This window comes from Thunnus maccoyii, chromosome 3, assembly GCF_910596095.1.
Source record: "Thunnus maccoyii chromosome 3, fThuMac1.1, whole genome shotgun sequence".
NCBI classification, from domain to species: domain Eukaryota; kingdom Metazoa; phylum Chordata; class Actinopteri; order Scombriformes; family Scombridae; genus Thunnus; species Thunnus maccoyii.
Genome location: NC_056535.1, coordinates 29,576,155 through 29,595,592, shown reverse-complemented (window position 1 = coordinate 29,595,592; position 19,438 = coordinate 29,576,155). Strand labels below are relative to the sequence as shown.

General features: G+C 43.4%; 1 protein-coding gene across 2 annotated transcripts in view; it reads left to right on the top strand.

The window, feature by feature from the left end:
- Positions 1-19,231, top strand: part of tasora (transcription activation suppressor a) — a 43,835-nt gene extending 24,604 nt beyond the window's left edge. For both annotated transcript variants that reach the window (XM_042402385.1, XM_042402393.1), the window contains exons 21-28: positions 232-1,700; positions 1,977-2,099; positions 3,283-3,442; positions 3,679-3,787; positions 4,652-4,830; positions 4,955-5,104; positions 5,987-6,758; positions 16,658-19,231. In XM_042402385.1, the coding sequence (XP_042258319.1) occupies positions 232-1,700; positions 1,977-2,099; positions 3,283-3,442; positions 3,679-3,787; positions 4,652-4,830; positions 4,955-5,104; positions 5,987-6,758; positions 16,658-17,207 (3,512 nt within the window). In that variant the 3' untranslated portion in view covers positions 17,208-19,231. The remainder of the gene's footprint in view (positions 1-231; positions 1,701-1,976; positions 2,100-3,282; positions 3,443-3,678; positions 3,788-4,651; positions 4,831-4,954; positions 5,105-5,986; positions 6,759-16,657) is intronic.
- The last annotated feature ends 207 nt before the right edge of the window (positions 19,232-19,438 follow it).

The window sequence follows — 19,438 nt, the reverse complement described above, 5'->3', positions numbered from 1 at the left end:
TGACTTCTTCTTCTTTCTTCTTCTGTTGTCATTAGGCTACTGGTTATTCTTTTAATTCATAACCTGTGTGTATGTATCTCAGTTGGAAGTCCTTTCACTTCACCATATAGGTTTATTATTAAAGTTAGGCTTTGAACAAAATGGTCAGGACTTGTGTTGTTTTACAGTTTCTTTAGTCAATATACTTAACATGTAACGTGTTTCCAGTCTAACAAAGTCTGTCTTGTACAGGAATATCAAAGGACAGAGAAGAGAAACCTCAGGGGAAAGAAAAGATAAATGAAGAACTATCCATTTATACATCCAACCAGCCATCTATCCCTCTTGTTTCAGAAGGGAGGACAAATCACTCACCATCACTCACCGAGCGAGGGGAGGAGGATACACACAGGGAAAAAAGGATGGTGAAGGAGGCACAGGTAGAACTTTTCGGGGAGCGAAAAGAAACACAGCTTGTCGAAAAAGTCTGTAAACGAGGGGAAGATGAGGCCAAAGAGGTTAAGCAAGATGAAGCGGTGGACATGATACACGAGGTAGCTAGTGATAAGGAACAAAAGGGAGAATCAAAGGAACTGGTAGGTGGCTCTTTGTTTTCTCCCTCCATCTCCTCACCTCCTGCTCGTCCTCTCAGAAATATTGACAACATTGTGGACAAACATCTGGGGGACTTCTCCTCTGAGATACAGCTTCTCCTGCAGGAAGAGAGTGTGTACTACAGTTTCCCACAGTCCCCGCACTCCACTTCAAACACAGAGATCACTGCACCTAAGCACACATCCCCAAACACCTCGATATCTCCATTTTCACAGTATGTGTCATTCTACCACCCCTGCCCCCCGGTCCAGGACTATGTGAGCTCACTACAGGACAGCATTAACTCCATGATTACAGAGTTTGATGACAGCTGGCAGAGCCACAAGCCCAACACCAGCCGGACTGAGACCGATGCTGTGTTGGCCAACAAAGTAAGTGCTTTTGTGGCCAGCATCCGAGCAGGTAACGCTAAACCAGGAAGCGATGAAGAGGTTTCTGCTCCCTGTGGTGAACTGACAGCTGCTGGTGTCGGTGCTTCAGTTAGATTAATCCCTGCACTCGAGAGAGGAAGTGAAGTGTGGTGGCCAGATAGACTCAACAAACAGCTTTCTGACGCTACAAACAACAGGAATCCCCCAACTTCTAACGTCACTTTATCTGTTCCTACCTCTGCGTCTAGTTCTAGCCACGAACCTGCAAACACTGCCGTCCTCTACCCTCCCCCTAACAAGTCCCCAAAGTCTCACTGGAAACCACAGCAAAGCCACAACTCTTTAGAGTTCAACAGGACAGTCCCTCATAACGTTAGACAAACACCAGATAACAGCATGACCAGGGTTGTACATTGTACCAGCGGTGTAGAAACTGGAAGTAGCCTTGTAGGTGCAACATGCGAGGTGACTCTACCAGGGTTCTGTGGTGTTTCCAAGTCCTCCGCAGAACCTTCACACCCCTCTGAACGCGTCTCCAGTCCGGCTTCTGGACCCATCCCCAGGCCCGGCACAAGCCCCGCTCCCCCGCCCACAGCCCTCAGCTCCCTGATCAGCCAGCTGCAGCCAGAGGTGTTCAACAGCCTGGAAGAGATCATCAAAGACGTCAAGAGAAACTCGCTACAGTTCTACCTCCACAGCACAGAGCTGGAGGACCGGGTCTATGAAAACGTCAAGGTAACCACATGGGCAATATAGGTCACATTTCATGAATAATTCACTAAAAATAGATGAGCATGTAGATTCCTAAATACATGCAATGTTTTTCACATTTTAGTTTCTACATTTAATCCTTGATCAATGAATGTTTTTGCCAGCACTACATAATTATGTACTTGTATTAACAGATGTGCTGATGAAGTCCAGTTCATCAGCATCGGTCATGCCCTAATTGATGCATAATTGTATTTTTGTGTAGCCTACATACTCTGTGTGTGTACTGTTTTGTTGTAGGAATACCTGCTGAAGCAGGGAAACGTGGAGCAGAGTCCCGTGGCCTTTATGAACCAAGAACACTCTGACAACAGGCTGCTGGTCATCGTTAAGAACAAAGACATAGCTGGACACATACACAAGGTGCCTCTAAATGATCAGTTTAATAACTAATTCTGTTTCTTTCCATCTTGACTGCAAGTGGTGATAAACAAAGTGAATGTGTCTTTTCAGACTTTGTGCAGATCCAGATCTTAGATAAACAAAGTCTCTTTTCATGACTACAATTTATTTGCTCTCTTAGGTCCTCAGGTTGCCAGGTGTTGCCACTCCAGAAACCAACTAATCATTCTGTTTGCTTAATTTGGTTGAATATACTCCAGGAGTGGCGCTGACCCTCTCACAGCAGGGTGGAGACAAGACTCTGTCAGATGTGTATTCTGACTAATTAACCTGAGCCGCTCTGGGACTGGCATAAACCAGTCATATCTGTAAATGTGCTGGGGCCTCTAGGCACTCAGATCAGCTCTGTGTCTGCACCAATAGTGGCAAGGAATTAGAGCAAGTGGTATCATATAGCGTCCCCTAGCGGATAAGAGGCACTAGCCAGAACACACACCTGGCAGTAGTGCTGAAACGATTAGTCAACTATTTTCATAATTGATAATTTGATCGAATTGTTATATTTCAAGCTAAAATGCCAAACATTTCCTAACATCCAGCTTCTCACTTGTGAGGATTTTCTGCTTTTCTTTGTCTTATGTAATAGTAAATTGATCATTTTGGGGTTTAACTGTATAAAAAGCTATTTAAAGATGCCACATTGGACTTTATGATATTGTAGTCGTCAGTCTATTAATTAAAAAGATAATTGTTAGCTTCAGCCCTACCTGTCAGCACTTCATTATCACCTATTCTCAGCTGCCTCATCAGAGAATCCCCTCAGATCAAACATGCTGAAATTTGTAACATGTCTCAGATCCTGTCACTGCAGACGTTTCATTTCTGTATTTTTATTCATTTATATTAACCACAATTAGATATAGACTATTAGTGTCGCTTGTAGACTTTTACTGCTACTGGTAGTCAGGACACTACATGATAGCCAGGCCTACATGTCATATGTTCATATAGATCGTGATCTGTGTGTGAGGAGATGCATCCGCTTTGTGTACTACCACTGGAAAGAATTCACTGAACTATAGTTACCGTCTGACTGACTATTTTTCATGCTGGACAAATGCACTGACTGATGTACTGGATGATATATAACCCAACTGAAAACAGACTAACAATAGGTCGGTTTATGTGTTTATGTGCACATCAGATCCCAGGTCTGATGTCTCTGAAGCGACACCCGTCAGTGGTGTTTGTGGGGATCGATACTCTGGACGACATCAGGAACAACAGTTACAACGAGCTGTTTGTTTCTGGAGGCTGCATCGTCTCAGACGAGTTGCTCCTCAATCCAGACTTCATCACTCATGGTAGGTCAGGGATCAGAATCCAACAGCAGCATCCAGCTAAATTTATTTTAAGGTCATAATGGAACATTTTCTGCAGGAGTCTTCATACATTATTTTCATTGAGACAAAAAAAATTTGGTAATATTTGCATCAGTTTTTTGTAAATCATGAGTCAAATGCATTGCTGGTAGTGAACTTACTTTTTGTATTTATATCAACTGAATTGATGTGTTCATTGATGGGACGTTGTTCTGCAGATCGACTGGCTTCACTGCTGATGTTCCTGGAAAATCACAGTTCTCAAGAGAGTGTTTGGAGGTGGAAAGTTCACTGCAAAACCCACAAGAAATTAAAAGAACAAGCCAGGTACCGATTCTGCGGCTGCACTGTATAATGACAGACATAAGATGAAACTGTGATATGTTTAATGACTAATAACTGAACGGATTTACAACCACGCTGGTGTTTCTACCCTGCTTTATAGAGCATTAAACTTTATAACACTCAGAAACTAAGGCTGGCTACTTGGTTTTCACTCCTGCTGTTCACACATTATTTTCTGAACAAGTTAGACGACTCAGAAGTGCCATCATGTGGCATATTAGTGGTATTGCACTTGTTCTACATGTTTATTAAATTGCCTGTTCACAGGTTTTAAACACACAGGAAATATTTATAAGTCAGTGTTCCAGGGTTTAAATACCTTGTTGATGGAACCCTTAATAATGTCAAAAAATTGATAGAATGTGTTTAACAAAATTGTTTTACTTTTTTTTTTTTTTTACTTCCATATGGGATGATTACTTTGATGCTGAAGAAAATGTCTTAACATGTTTCAGACAAGACCTGAAGTTGTGAGGACATTATTCCTCAATGGACGTTGGGTTAGTTAGTTAATAGTTATGCCTCACACAGACAAAGCTTAAGTTCCTTCAAAACATGGTGAAACACCTCATAACCATCACCTTAACCCTGTATTAATGGACGGTGTGGAGGAAATAACATATGTGTAGGCTCACAGTCCACATGCAACTGGCTGTAGTGGCCACTTTGACAAACCCAGAAGACTTTTTTTTCTCTCCAACTACTTAAAAAGTTAAGAGACTTTGACTTCTAGTCAGCTGTACATTATCCTGTTAGGAGAAGCAGAGATAATCCATACAGTAACATACAAATTACAGGCAGAAAAGTCTTTTAATGTTTGTCTGTGTATTTTCATGTGGTTGCCAGGTTCAGGAGAGATGCAGCCAACCTACTGGACATACTGTCAGTCTATCAGAAGCGGCTGATTGTTGAGTTCCTGCCATATCATCACTGCGATATGATGAACCATCAGTCACCTGACCTGGACTGTCTTATCGAGCTCCAGGCCAGATACACACAGTACCGACACACAATCTTCCTGACTGGTGTGTGTGCAACAGCAGCACAGTGACTCATTGATTACCTGATTAGCTGTTGAGATTTGAAAACTTAATTTACCACCTGAACTGAAGTATTGAAGTCTTGTTTTTGTTTTGTTTTTTTCCTCAGAGCATCATTTTGAGAAGTTCCCTGCCTACTCCAGTAGTGGCATCATCGTGGCCAGTATAGAAGAAATTCTGCACAACTTCACCAAACTGGTCGGTTACCATGACATCAAGGACAAACAACCAATCATAGACAACCTGCTAGCACCCAAAGGTAGTTGTTGCAGGTTGAAATATTTCATTAAGATTAGAAAATATAAAATAAAAAAGAAAATTTGACTTGTATTGCATATTGATGCTTAAACTTTATAAACCTTGACTTTCACAAGACGGTGCATGTTAATGGGATCTGGTAATCAGCAAAGTTCTATATTTAGTAAAGGAAGTGAGTCTTCCTGTAATTTACAAGTTAGAAAAAAGTCATTCAACTGTGATGCAATCTCTATGCATCTGCCACTGGAACCAAAAGGCTGAGTGAGCTGTCAAGTGATTTGACACCACCAGGAGCTGTGTTTCAGAGCAAGAGGAGACACTTTAAAACTTAAACACTTATTTTGAAGCTGGATCAAGTGCGCCTGTTTGCATGAAATCAATGTAGAGGTCCAGGCTAGACGTGAGGTTACGCATGACTACACACGAGACTATAAGCTGCAGCGTGTCATGCAAGCATGATTCAAGTGACATCACTTGAAGCAATTTACCAGATTTCACACAGCTCCCTCTGTAGCCACAAAGGGCTTTATACAGCTTTTTCCACGCATACTGCCCAACACCTGTAAACAGACTTTGATATGGAAAATTGGTGCAGTTTCCCTTTGAGTGGTCATTGTGTACTAAAATGTTCTTTCATGACACTTTATTAAAATCCCTGCCGGTCACTTGATAAGTTCCAAATAAATGTCTTTATATTGAGTAACCTGGGTCACAAATAATTGAAGACCTAAAATCGGGGTCTTTAGTCAAAAAAGTTGGGAAACTTCTTATACTGTCTCTTTGTGTTTTACTAAGTGCTCTCTTCTGTCTTCAGGTCTCATTAGACAGCTGAGTTATGGTGACTGTGTGTTAGGCTCTGAACGCTCTCCATCTATCTTCCCAGAACACATCCACGCCCTCTCCTCAGGTGACCAGGCACAACATCTCCAGCAGCCCGGCTCCGGACACCCACCTCTCCCCCATCTCTCTGACCAGCTAGTCCCAGAAGCCTCCTGTAAGGAGGGAATGCCGCACCATTCAGATACAGACCTTGAAATGCTGCAACTGGCCATCTCGCAGTTGCGGGCTGAACGTCAGGCGCAGCAACAACAGCTGCAGCAGCGGTTAGACGCCCAGGCAGAGTTCAGCATCAACCCCTGCAAAAGCTTCCTTTCCAATCCTCGTCACACAGGTAGTGGTCACATCACCCCTTCTTCAGCTCAGGGAGTTCTTGCTGAGTCAGTCCACCTCACTCCTGGCAGGAAAGCAGTGGCAGCCACTCTGGAGTTAATTCACTCCACCCTGCAGCCGGAGCTGGGGGAGGAGCAGAGGAGGGAGCACAGAGATGGAGCAGAGCCACTTACAGAGAGACAGAGGAGGGGAGCAAGTCCTGGAGGAGAGGCTGGAGATAAGAGAAGTGGTACTCCAGTGAGAGTGGTGGGGCTGTCGGGAGGAAAGCAGGGTCCCATTAATACTGACACATCCAGCTCTATATGTCCATCCACCCCTTCATCCGACCAATACACAACTGCACGACCAAGTGACCAGACAGACTGGACCAATGACGAGAGAGGGAAAGCAGATCAACAAGGGGAACCTGCATTACCCAGAGCAGCTAAACATGGTGCTGTGTCCTCCAGTACCACTTCCTGTCCTGTAGAGAGTGACAGATCAAGGTTAGTAAATTGAATGATTAACAACAAACTTTGATTTCTGCTCTTTATATACGGTTCAGTTGGAGATGCACATATGTGGGTGTGCACCCTAAAATGTCATGAACCTGGCTTACAGTGAACAGCAACAGCTCCAGATAAATGTTAAGCCAACTTTGAGGAACTGAAAAATCTAGACTTGTGTCAAATAATTACTGGGGAAATATCATGCTTTTTGTGATTTTCTGTTTTGTTTTTTTTAATGCTGTTAAGATGTCATAGGTAGATCTCACACTGATATTTCACACTTAAAGACACTCTGCTCCACTTAAGATGTACTAAGCATCTTAACGCTTACTTTCTCTCCATCTGTGTGGACTGCTGACTGGAGGGGAAACAGAAATGTCAAGGATGTCAGCATTGATTTTGACCAATGAAAATAGGGTTAGGTGCACGAAACTTCGCAAAAATAGAGCCAGGGCGGGCAGTTTTTCAAACAAGCGACCGTCTGTCAGCAGCAGCCGGCTAACCTGCCTTCACCAGGCTGACTGACAGCAGAAATGAATTAACCAAAATAGTTTTCATGTTGGCAAATTTGGTTATCAAATTTAGGTGCTTGGTGGCCCGTGGGGCCAGTGCTTAAAAATATTAGCGTCTATCCCTGCCCCATTAGATTACCCCCCCCGGAAAGAGAAAATGTCAGGAAAATCCTTACTCCCCAAACCTCCCCCTATACTGAACCCAGGAGACATTTGGAAACAGGTCTTCCAAAACCTGGGGATAGACATTGCACTATGTACATTCAGCATCCCTCCCCTGACAGGGACCTAAACCCTGTGCTTACACATGGAGAGGACAAAGAACTGAGTGATGAGGAATTGGGCCCCGCTGACCCAGCATCCCAAACACTTGAAAGCAGCAGCAAAAGGAGTGAATTATTTCACAAGCTGAGTCCCACTAGATATTTTCACATCTCCCAAGAAACCCTCTCCCAAATGAGCCTCCACTCCGCCACCCTCGAAAACATCTCAATTACATTAAAAGAAACCGCAAACTGCACCCCACTTGAGCAATACATACTGCCTCCTTTAGTTTAAAAACCAAATATCAACTGGTCCTAAACCAGGTATCCCTACTTCTCCTCCTTGGAACTTGGGGAGGATTTGTAAACTTAACTCAGGTGCAGACACTTGTCAGTCTTGCAGGCCCACGGGAGTTACCAGACGAAATTGGGCCCTCGGCCAACATCTCTGACCATGACCCTATTTGGGTGTGACACATTTGGTCACAGAGTAGATATTAGTACCCAAGCCCACCTGGAGGCAGTGGAAGCTATGAAACACCAAATACCAAGCTGAAATACACCTTTTGGTGCCCATTGGGAAAGATTTCTGAACAATGTTGGCTAAAGAAGCCACAGAAGCAGACCCCCATAAAACCCCTGAACCAACCCCTGGGGAAAGTGGGACTCACCAAACACCACCACCAGTAAAAGTGGGAGACGAAACCCTGATCCCAATAACCCACCCTTTTAAATGTCAGGTCAAAAGGCATTCAGTTGGGACAGACCCCCACAAGAGCCCTGCCCATGGCACCATTTACCTAACTAAATCAGGACAAGCCTGGACCTCAGAGGTACAAGGAATGGAATCAGCACCAGACATAGAACCAGAATGGCCAACATACCCTCCCTTATCAGCAGGGTGTCCTCAACCCCTGACCCACAATTCTCAGCCAGGTTCAACCCAATCTGATCAATAAACCTGCCCTTCATAGCCCGTTACCAATAGCCCATAGTATGCCAGCCCCTGTATCTTTCCGGTTAGCTTTAAGTCAAGACTTTGACCCAGGGCTGCCTAAAATGTCAGAACCTCAAATGATCAAATACTTTAACACTCCGGCCCCACAGTGGTTTTCAGGAGAGACTCTAGAGCAATAGCTCCGGAGGTAGCGGTAGGAATCTCAGAGGATTTACTTAGAGAGCCAGCAACCATCTTCTGGCTGCAAAGCAGTAATAGAAATGTGTGACCTGTTCCCAACCACTCCTGTTGAAGATGCAGAGCAAGAGCTATTGAGCCAACTAATCGAACAGATTCAACATGGTAAAATACTGCTAGCTATGGCCATAACGGAGGTGCAAACCACCATTCACACCAATCGACAGATGGTAGTCTTAGGAAAACTATTTACAGATATCCAAGGGTGAGTAGACTCAGCAACTAAAGTACAGTCCTGTAACCCTAAGCAACTCCTAGAAGAGGCCCGACAATATGGCCTAAAATCTAAAATCATACACACACAAAGACAGCATAGCAACGCACTCAAATGCCAAGAAAAACCAACCTAAACCACCCAACCCCAAGTGGAGGGACCCAGTAGGAGGGGACTGCCTCCATCTCGCACCCAAAATGACCAACGACATTGAAGGCCCCTTTTCCCCACACATGAATCCAGAACATCCCCGAGGGACTTTCCCTTCCGGTCCTTAGCAGCAGCTGAAACAACTCAACCCAGGGGTGCCCCAACAACACTTCGGGGAAATATTCAGGGAAATATGGCCAATAGGTCCAGAAGCAATCAAGACCCTTACTTCCTAGTTCCCAAGAATGAGTACAATTTAATGACCCCTGCACAATGGGATGAGTTAAAGGCAAGACACAAAACATGGAAAACACAAAACCCACGCAACCCAAAAAACAAGGTACTGTGACCTCCTCAAAAACCACCCCCATTGACCCCTGCTGGCTAAATTGGCAGAAAATTCCTGGGAAATTGAAGATGAACTAAGTTGTGAGTAATTTATGGTTTATACAGGAGCTAAAATTAGCGGGTTCCTTGGGGGGTACACCCAGATGCACGTACTGTATCTCACCTTGTACACGGTTACATTGTTCAGTAATTTATGTTACACAACAGTGTTTGCATCGCAATTTGTTTCAAGGATGAAACATGAGAAGCTACTTTTGCTAAAAAAGTAAGTTGGAAAAGAGACTGATGAGCCCTGCTAACGACGTCTCCTTCATAAAAAAGCAGAATACCGAGTTTTAACCGACCAGTCTGATGTGTGTCAAAGTGTGTGTGGTTATTCTATAGCAGCCTGGTGTCATCAGGTGATTTTAATGAAGGTAAACACAGTGAACAGCTGTGCGTAACACCACTGAGCTCTGGCACTGCACTTCTCAGAAGCTGAGACATTTCAGTCCTGCTGCCTTCAGATGCTGCAGGGATTTAATGAACTGAAGGAGAAGCTTCTCAAGCAGTAAAAAGAGCTGTGGACAACAGATACTGTAAGAATCACCCACACTCATTTATAGATCAGTGCCGACTGATTTACTGTCTTTCCTGCTTTAACCACGTTAAATGTTTCCTGTCCTGATTTTGGTTGGAGAGTGTTTAATTGAATTAAATTATTTATATTTTAAAGCCTCTGGAAACGTGGCTTGAAATCATAAAAATGATTATATGATATCAAAGTTGAGTGTCTCATTAAGCATCCACAAAAATCTGAATGAAAATAAACATTCATAACTATTAGAAAACTTAGCTCAAAAACAGCTCATTTGGCTGCTCAAACCATTTCTCAGGACTGTGTGGGCGTGTCCAGATCACGTTTGATTGACAGCTTACTTTAAGCTCAAGTACCACTTTGTTTTCTATTCATTCACTAAAACGTTTTGCTGATATGTAATAAACTACCAAATCTATCAAATGGACCCTACTTGGTTAGAAAGTTTGACTAATCGACCAACTAGCAAAACAGGTTAGACCACCCAAATTTGTGTTTTTATTTAACTATACCTCCTGGAGTATGATGCTAATCGTTTTAGCATTCTCCATTCATCAACATGAAATGGTTAGCATTAGCTTAAACGTTTTGCTATTAACTACCAAATCTATCAAATGGACCCTACTTGGTTGAAAGCTTGAATAATCCACTAACTAACGTACTAGGTTAGACCACCTGAAACTATTTTTTTTTTTAACTACACCTCCTGGAGTATGGCTCTAATCGTTTTAGCATCTTCCTTTCACTTACATGAAACAGTTAGCATTATTCAAAACTTTTGAGCTTATTTTCAATTACCCCAGTGGTCTACTAGTTATCTTGACTAATCAGCTAACTAGCAGACTAGAGTAGACCACACATCTGTTTTTATTGAACTATACCTTCCAGACTACGAAGTTAAGTGTTTTAGCGTCTTTCATTCACGTACATGAAACGGTTAGCATTAGCATTGCTATGCTACACTTTTGAGCTACTTATCCACTCCGTGATGAATACAGATTTGGATGGTGTACCCAAATCTGCTAGTTAGCTTAACACAGTAACTTTCAAACCATGTCAGGCTAATTTGAATTCTCATTCTAGCTAAAAGCAAAGAAAAGTGCAGTGCATTGTTTTCTCATGGGGGAGATGAGAGTAAGTGATGTGAAGTCAGCTTGGCCAGATAGCCACGTCAGTCATCTTTCTCTTAAATATGATTGGGCAGGTATTTATTACGTAATGAATTCCCTAGCTTAGCCCCGCCCAACTGCTACTCAGTAACAAGGGAAGGGAGAAATACTTTCTAAAGAATTACATAGGCTATATCAAAGGCTATGTTCTCATACTTTTAAGGTGTTTACTATATGCACATTAGATCCCAAATTACATAATTAATAGCCAATCATGGATTTACCTTTCCAGGGGCTTTAAGCATTAATCCGTTGTTGCAGCATGTTTGCAGCAAATATGTAGTTTGAAACACAGGCGCCTGATGCTGTATCAGTAGCCTATGTAACGCTCACAAAAACAAAGGGATTTATATGAGAATGACTTGTAACTGCAGTGTTCTACTATAGTCATACGTCTTCTAGCAACAGCTTAAAATTTTGATCTTTGACTGCAAAATTAAGTTATTTAAAAATACAAGGGGGGTTTAAACATAAAGAATAGTGGAGCATTATTGCCAAAATCCAGAGGTCAATGCGCAAAAAGGATAAAGGTCCAAAGCCACACAGGGAGCACCGGCTACCTCGGGACAGGAAATCATGAGGTGGACTCAGTAGCCCAACAAAGGGATTTGTCGTTCTGTGCACTTGAACTCCACCTACCGAAAGACTGGAGTGACCCAGTCACCGGATGAGTTAGAGTCCATCAAGTAGACATTGAACCACTAACTGAAGTACACAAGGCCCTAGGACACCCTGTAGGAAAAAGGGGTAAAATATGGCTTGACAAACAGAAAATAACTGCCACAGATAGAAGAAAGAGTCGGGAAAATCCAACAGAAATGTAAACAATGTACACTAGCTGGGGTATTTAAACAAACCCCTTGCACACCACATCCAATCACATGCACAACATTTCAGTGCCAATGATGTGGCTGGCCCTTTCCCACAAACCCCTTGCGGAAACACATATTTCATTGTCATTACCAACAACGGGTTCGCAGATAAGAGGATTTTTCCCCTCAAACCGCCACAGGTAAATCAATACCAATAAGATAACCAAAATGATTTGTCAATACCCTCAAATGAAATCCCTCAGAATGGATGATGGGACACATTTCAAAAATAAGTGGGTATTGGACTTCCTTGAGAAAGGAGGTTTCCATCCTATTTGGTCCGTACCATACAAACCCGAGACCAATGGGGTAGCAGAGAGAGCGGTAAGGACTACCAAGGAATGGATACTAAAAAATTGCCCTGATGACTGGAACACCCCCTCGGGATTGATTACCATGCAAAGCCAAGTCCAGCTGCACAAACTGGAAGAATCCCACCTGGAGCCACAAACCCCCTGTGTTTCAGACAGGAGATACAGTTTGGGTAGCCCGGACGTACATGGAATCCCAGAAAGATACTGTTTCAAGAAAAACAGAAGGGACCAACACCATAGTTAAGACACATACCAACAATACAGCTGAACATAAAAGGTTTGGATTAGTACACATATCCCAGATCCACTTAAAACCCAGTTAAACGCCAAGGAAAACAGCGAAATGGCCATCCCAGAAGCACTGGATTACAGCATAAAGAAAGACCTTATAGTACTAGCCCAAGGAGTATCAGAGAGTATACTGGGGCACAAGACAGTTATAGAAAGAGAAAAGCTCACATGGAAGAGATATGAGCCAAGAAATGTGTGACAAAAAGATGGCCGTGGTGAGGTGGACCGGGCCAGCCCAGCACAAACCTGCTGAATTACGCCTTGGTGAAAGTCTCCTACCCCTGGTAGACCACGAGGTGGGACCAAGAGTGGGCAACGGAGGGTGCGGCATCCTACTATGCAGATAATGTTAACTCCCGAGAAATGCGCATTGACATAAGACATTGGAATCCCCAGACAGAGACCAAACTCTTCATGTGTGTTTGCATGTACGACAGGTATGCCCTGAGGGCCTATAATTTTCATGCTGAGGAGAATATCTATTCAGGACTACAAATCACCTACAGACCAGGGATTCTGGCCCGGGAACACAGAGTTAAGGAACGGGCCTGGACCTGAACAGTGGGCGAGGCCCCCGATATTGACTTTAGAGCTAGTAACGCCAGCCTTACCAAGGCTCTCAAGGCTCAAAAGGGCCGGCATTATCAGGTAGAGGAAATGCTGCTCTTGCACCCATGCCCTGGTAGGGACCAGTTTTTTCCCCAGAATAAAGAGAAGAACCAGGACATGGCCTGCACCTCCCAAACACTGTTCAAAGCCCTGTTCAATGCTCTAGACCCATCAATGGAAACAGTAGTAGAACCCTGCCTAGCCCCCCGCCTTGAACACCCCCAAGTGGATTGGATGACTGAAGTCTCTAATTAATCTGTATCTCAGAAGTAGCTACCCTATCTTGAGCCGAACAAAGAAATTACAGGATGGTGACATCCTGGAGGATGGTGGCCTGCGGCCCCAAAATGAGGAGCTTGCCGGTATGGTTCAATACATACTGCATTACAATAGCTGCCCCGGTTATTGGGATCTCTAGCATCACCACTACAACAGAGGAGAAAGAGTGGGTTAACCCACACAGACATGGAAAGAAACCTGGAAGAAGGCTGGAACGCCCAGCCCACTGAAACCAGTCCACCCCCAGTGAATTGGTACCACAAACTAGGTCACAGGAATAGGAAACCCATAGGGCCTCTGTCCGCACCAAAGAAACCCGCAGTAAAAATGTGCGGGAAAAAAGTCAGTTGGTTCTATCATCTTTTTTCTAAGGAATAATCTCTGGTTAATTAGAATTTATTTTTGATTTGCGTGCAGGTTCTGGGAAGAGAGGGATGAAGGAAGTAATTCCACAACCTCCAGTCAAAGCAAAAACCAAAAAACGGAAACCCCCAAAGAAAGCCTACAGCTGTTGAATGAAAAAGACAAATCCATAAAAAGCCCCCATGATAATATTCGATCTATGCCCAAAGAAGACACCTTAAAACCCCTTAGAATACAGTTCTATTCATCATGTGGTAAGAAACTTTGTACTCAGGCTCTTAAAAACCCCAACAGATGGGGAGACATTGCCTTTGCACGGGAAGGGAGAATTCCTGTAGATGCTAATGGTGACCCTAAAAGTCCCCTCTGGACCCCGGGAGAAGGGGAATACTCAAGAGTGCTGTGCAACTCTAATGTAGTTAGCTTCCACAGACCACGGCGCCTTTCTCCTAAAGTTACCAGAACCCTCATCCCTGTGACAGTGACCTGCTTCAAACATCATCAAGGACCTTGGTGTATAATTGATGCTGTGGACAGTGTAAACCCCTTCATGACCAGATGCATTGCATACTTCTCCATTCCTTGGCCCAGTCCCCTGGAACCTTATGGACCAAGCGGACCCATGATTCCCCCACTGCCAATGCCATTTATGGACATTGTTCCCCAAGGGTATGGACACCCGCACGGGCCAAGAGAGGGTGATAAGGTCGGCACCCTGCGCTGGATGCCCCATGCTGGGGTGTCCCCCCGCCTCAAACCCCCTGGACCCCCGAGAAGAATGAACTCTAGGCCAGAGCCTTATTAAGGGTCCTGGCTAAATGAACTTTATGCTCTTGGTGATTATGCTCAGGGAAAATACATATCCTTGAACAGGTAACAGCCTGCCTTGTGTATGTGTATCATTTCCATTACTTTCTGGTACTGTCTAGAAAAATGACTCGTGTCCTGATATCACTGACTGTCATAGGGCACAGCAAGAGTTTTCTCTGCTTGGAGGAGGATGCTTTTGCTCAGATAACATTATGCGATATACTGAAACCCTGTATTGGTTTTGGACTTTAAACAGCATTTATATTTTAAAACTCAAATAAAGAGAATATTCTTTTTCACGGTCATTGTATTTCTCTTTTTTGGTGAGTTGCTGCTACAGCCTACTTGGTGTTTTTTTCCCCCATCTCATTTTTCAATGAATACTCCTTGGGTCTAGAAGTACTCCTTCCCTTTGAGGAAACCGTTCACCTACTCCAAAGTACTCCATAGATACATCTCACACTGATATTTCACACTTAAAGACACTCCACAGTGTTCGACATTAACCATGGCCCAATGGCCCACAGCTGCCAAAAGTAATTCTTTAGCCACCAAATATTCTAGGTAGGAGGCCCCCTGTGGCCTCCAAGTTTTATACCGTGAGGCTTCGGCAATGCAACGTTACTGGGAATCCACAAAGGAAGCGAGACGTGAGCAAACGTGCTAAGTTAACCATTCAGTCCACACCAACTCCGACCTGCGTTCAGCCTCTCTGTCCAGAGCGCTGTCTGTCAGCAGGAGATCCTGACCAGCCGGCTAATTTGCCTTCACCAGGCTGACTGACAGCAGGAATTTACTTCACCAAATTAGTTTTCATGTCGGCTCCACAGGAAGAAATCAACAGTGTTTGTATTTATTGATTCACTGATTTTATTTCCCCGCCCACTGTAGTGAATGAATATGCCTGTAGTGAAACAGGCAAGCTCACAGACAGACTGGGAGCCTTGACTGGGAGTTCAAAACACATATACAGCAGGATATTTGTGTGATTTAAACAGTTGTCTGTTTAGATTATGCTTTACGTTCGAGAATATTCTCAACAACAGCTGCCATCTTGCTTGAATACACGGGTAGAGCGGTTGATGGTTAATGTTTATCCTCCGTAAGGGTTTGTAGGCAGACAGAGCAGAAAAAGGTGACGGCTCGCTCCTCCTACTACTGGTGATGTGGCGCTGCATTAGTGTGCTGCATCAGAGAATTCATCATACAAAAGTTACTAAGAAGTAAAATATTATCAGCAGCAGCTCATGTGCATTTATTTATTATTTATTTATTTAACCTTTATTTAACCAGGAGAGTCCCATTGAGATTAAGAATCTCTTTTCCAAGGGAGACCTGGCCAAGACAAGCAGCGGCACAAATAAAAACACATTGTTGCAGAAAATACAAAGGGAGACAAATGTAATAAAGGAAATAAAAATGAGCATAAGGAAACACATTTCAAAAGAGAAATTTCTAGGAATCATTTTGCGTCACCGTGTAAATTAAAAACATTTACATTTTAGGGAATAACTTCTAATTCTTTCATTTTGGATTTAAATGTGTTTGAGATTAATTTGTTGAGTTTCAAGTCGTTTCTGCAACATATTCCATACCAATGGTGCAGAAGATTAAGAGCAAAGTACAGGTCTTGGTTTTTCCCCATCACCCAAATGCCCAGTGGACACGCAACACCTGGAAATCAAATTATACTAGCTCACTTATCCACTTGCGAAGAACAGGGCCTAGATATTCAATGTCAACTTTCACTAGATAAGTTTTTGATAGCCAGTGCTCTCTCACTTGGTACCAAAAAAAGGGGGGTTAATACACAGCTGTATTAGCCACATCGACCGATTTAGTGTTTAATATCAACCCATTTTCTCTCTCATCGCTTTCATGATGTCATGATGATGATGATGCTGAACCTCTTCTTGTTACCTCCCTGTAGAGACACACAGTCGGGCAAGGAACAGCCAATAAGAGGAGAAGGATTGGCACCTGGTTACGGCGTCATGATAGCTTCCAGGAGCGCCCGTGTAACAGGAAATATCACCATGGTAACAGACCAGAAGGACAACCCAAATCCTGCTTATCCCCGACTACAACAGATCCAACAGCCTCAACAACATCTGCAGCAAGTGAACCAACATCAGCAACTAAATGAGCAGATCCGACAGAGTCCGTCACATCCACTACCACCACTTTACGGCCAGCAGTGGTTGGGCGATGGCCTGCTGCACCGACCCCACCTACCTTTCTCCCCCAGCCCCATACCACAGACCCTGACTGCCCTGGGTGGTGCAAGGGGCATCCTGGGGACACCACCTGTCTGGTCAGGGGGCCTGGGCCCGGCGGGTGCTTCCCTGGTTTGGGGATTTCAACGGACTGGAAGGGACTTCAATGGTTCTGGACTACTAGGAGGGTACCACAACCCTGCAGGTCAGAGCAGCAACAGGCACAGAGGGGGGTCAAGAGGAGGAGGCTATAACGGGATGTAGAGACCCAGTTTACCTACATCTGCTGATCAACCCAGGTAACGTGTAGCAGGTTTAAAAGGGAGGAAGGAAACCAAAAACTTCACACCCTGTTAACAGAGTACGCAGTCTCATTCTAGTCATATGAAGAAGTGGAAAGGTGCTAGACTGCATGCAGCTCCCAAGGTTTGTTATTTATGATTACAATGTTGGGGTCATGTCTAGTACTGATCCAGGACCATCCTTGCACATTGGGGTCCTGGATCTCCTCTCCAAATCACCATTGAACCAGGGACACGATATGTGTCTTAACCACTAGGCCAACAGACGCCCTGTTAACGACTTTTAAGTTGTAAAAGAATTGAAGACGGGCAGGTGTAAAGTAACAAAAACACGATTTACTTTGACAGGGAGAGGTGGCCAGAAGCTGTGACAGCAAGACTGCTGAATAAAATGCAAATTTGATCTAAACCGAAGAGTTTGTATTTTCAATATTCTGCCTGTAACTCATTTAACGAACCCCTGAGTGACTGAAATGTCAGTCATCTGACAGACTGTGATATGCAGTATGACAGTCCTGGATCAGGGTCAGATGATGTTCCCATTGAAGCGAAAAAAAACAAATTGATGAGTCGATCAACAGAAAATTAATCGTCAATTATTATGATAACCAATTAATCGTTAAAGTCATTTTTTGTAGCAAAAATGCCAAAAATGTGAAAATTTGCTGCTTTTCTTTGTTGAATGTGATAAACTGTATATTTGTTTTTTGGTTTTAGACTGTTGGTCAAACGAAACAAACAATTTGAAAACCTCTCCTTGAGCTTTAGGAAGTCGTGATGGGCATTTTTCACTATTTTATGACATTCTATGAACCAAACGATTAATCAATTAATCCAAAAAAAGATTAATCTATATTAAAAAATAATCGTTAGTTACAGCCCTAGTTCCCGGCCACATCTTCATCTGACAACCAGAGACAAAAAAAATGACACACTGACACACGCCTGCGTACAATCAGCTGCTGTAGCATTTAGCTGGAATTAACTTCCCCACCAGCAGAAACTTGCTGTTAACTACCTATTGTAACCACTACCTGTTCACCTGTTAAAAAGACATGAAAACACTGAAGGAAAAGGCCGTGTCTCACTTTCGGACATGCGCCATGTTTTCGCAATTACTAAGTTTTATTTAATCTCACTTACAAACTGTACAAATGTACATATTTAATTTCTGAAAATGCTCTCCAGCTCTGCCTCTGTTCTCTCAGAAACATGGTAAGCTAAGGAGCATTCAAGACAAAATAGGAGCTGAACAGGAGGGTGCAGTTCAATAAAAGGGAGCCCACCCCCCCCCCCCCCCCCCCCCCCCCCACCCTCCAGGTCAGGTGACAAGATGGATAATAAATCATCCTACATGACCGTCCTCTAACGTGTTTTCCTCTTAGTCTCTAGTATGACACGTTTTCTCATACTCGTTTTCTCACTGTGCACTGCTCTGAGTAGCAGCATCGGCTAAAATGTTACAAGCTTCTTGTTAATGCCAAATTTTCTTGAATGCACCACCACCATGACTACTTCACGGTCAGACAGATAGTTGTGTTTTTCAGGCACAGGGAGAACTCTTTAACTGTGAATCCTGACAGTTATTCCTGCAACCTGACGAATCTATTTGTTAAAAGGAACCATTGACGGATGTTTTCTACCGCGAGTAAAGTTGGACTGTTTGTTCTCTTTGCATCATGGAAGAGATTGAGATGCACCCAAGTTCTTAAAGTGGAAACAAAGGAAGAACTTAAAAAAAAAACTGTAAAAGGAATAAGACGGACAGACTGCCTTACACGTCTTCCAGTGGACACTCGTTATGTCTTGTAAAAATATTTTTTGTACTGAGAGTTTGGTTTGTTGCCCTGGGAGCTGTTTGTGTTCACATTGCTGTTCTATGTAGGAAGTGACTCTGTAAGAGGTTTTAACTTAATCATTTTTTTTATGTTTTTTTACATCAGAGTTTGTTTTGTTTTTTTTATTAAAACTTGCCTGCGTAAACCAGCTGTCTCCAGAGTTTCTTGAGTTCAGACATGAGCTGCCACCTGATGGTAACGACAAATCACAGCAGCGGTTAAATGTCTGAGTTTTAGGTCTTCAGTGGTCCACTTGGTTCCTGGTAAGTCCTGTAAGTGTATCTTTATTTCATCATTTACTAAATTTACTAAAACATAGTAAATATAGTTTTTATTTTGTTCTGTCTGCACAAGA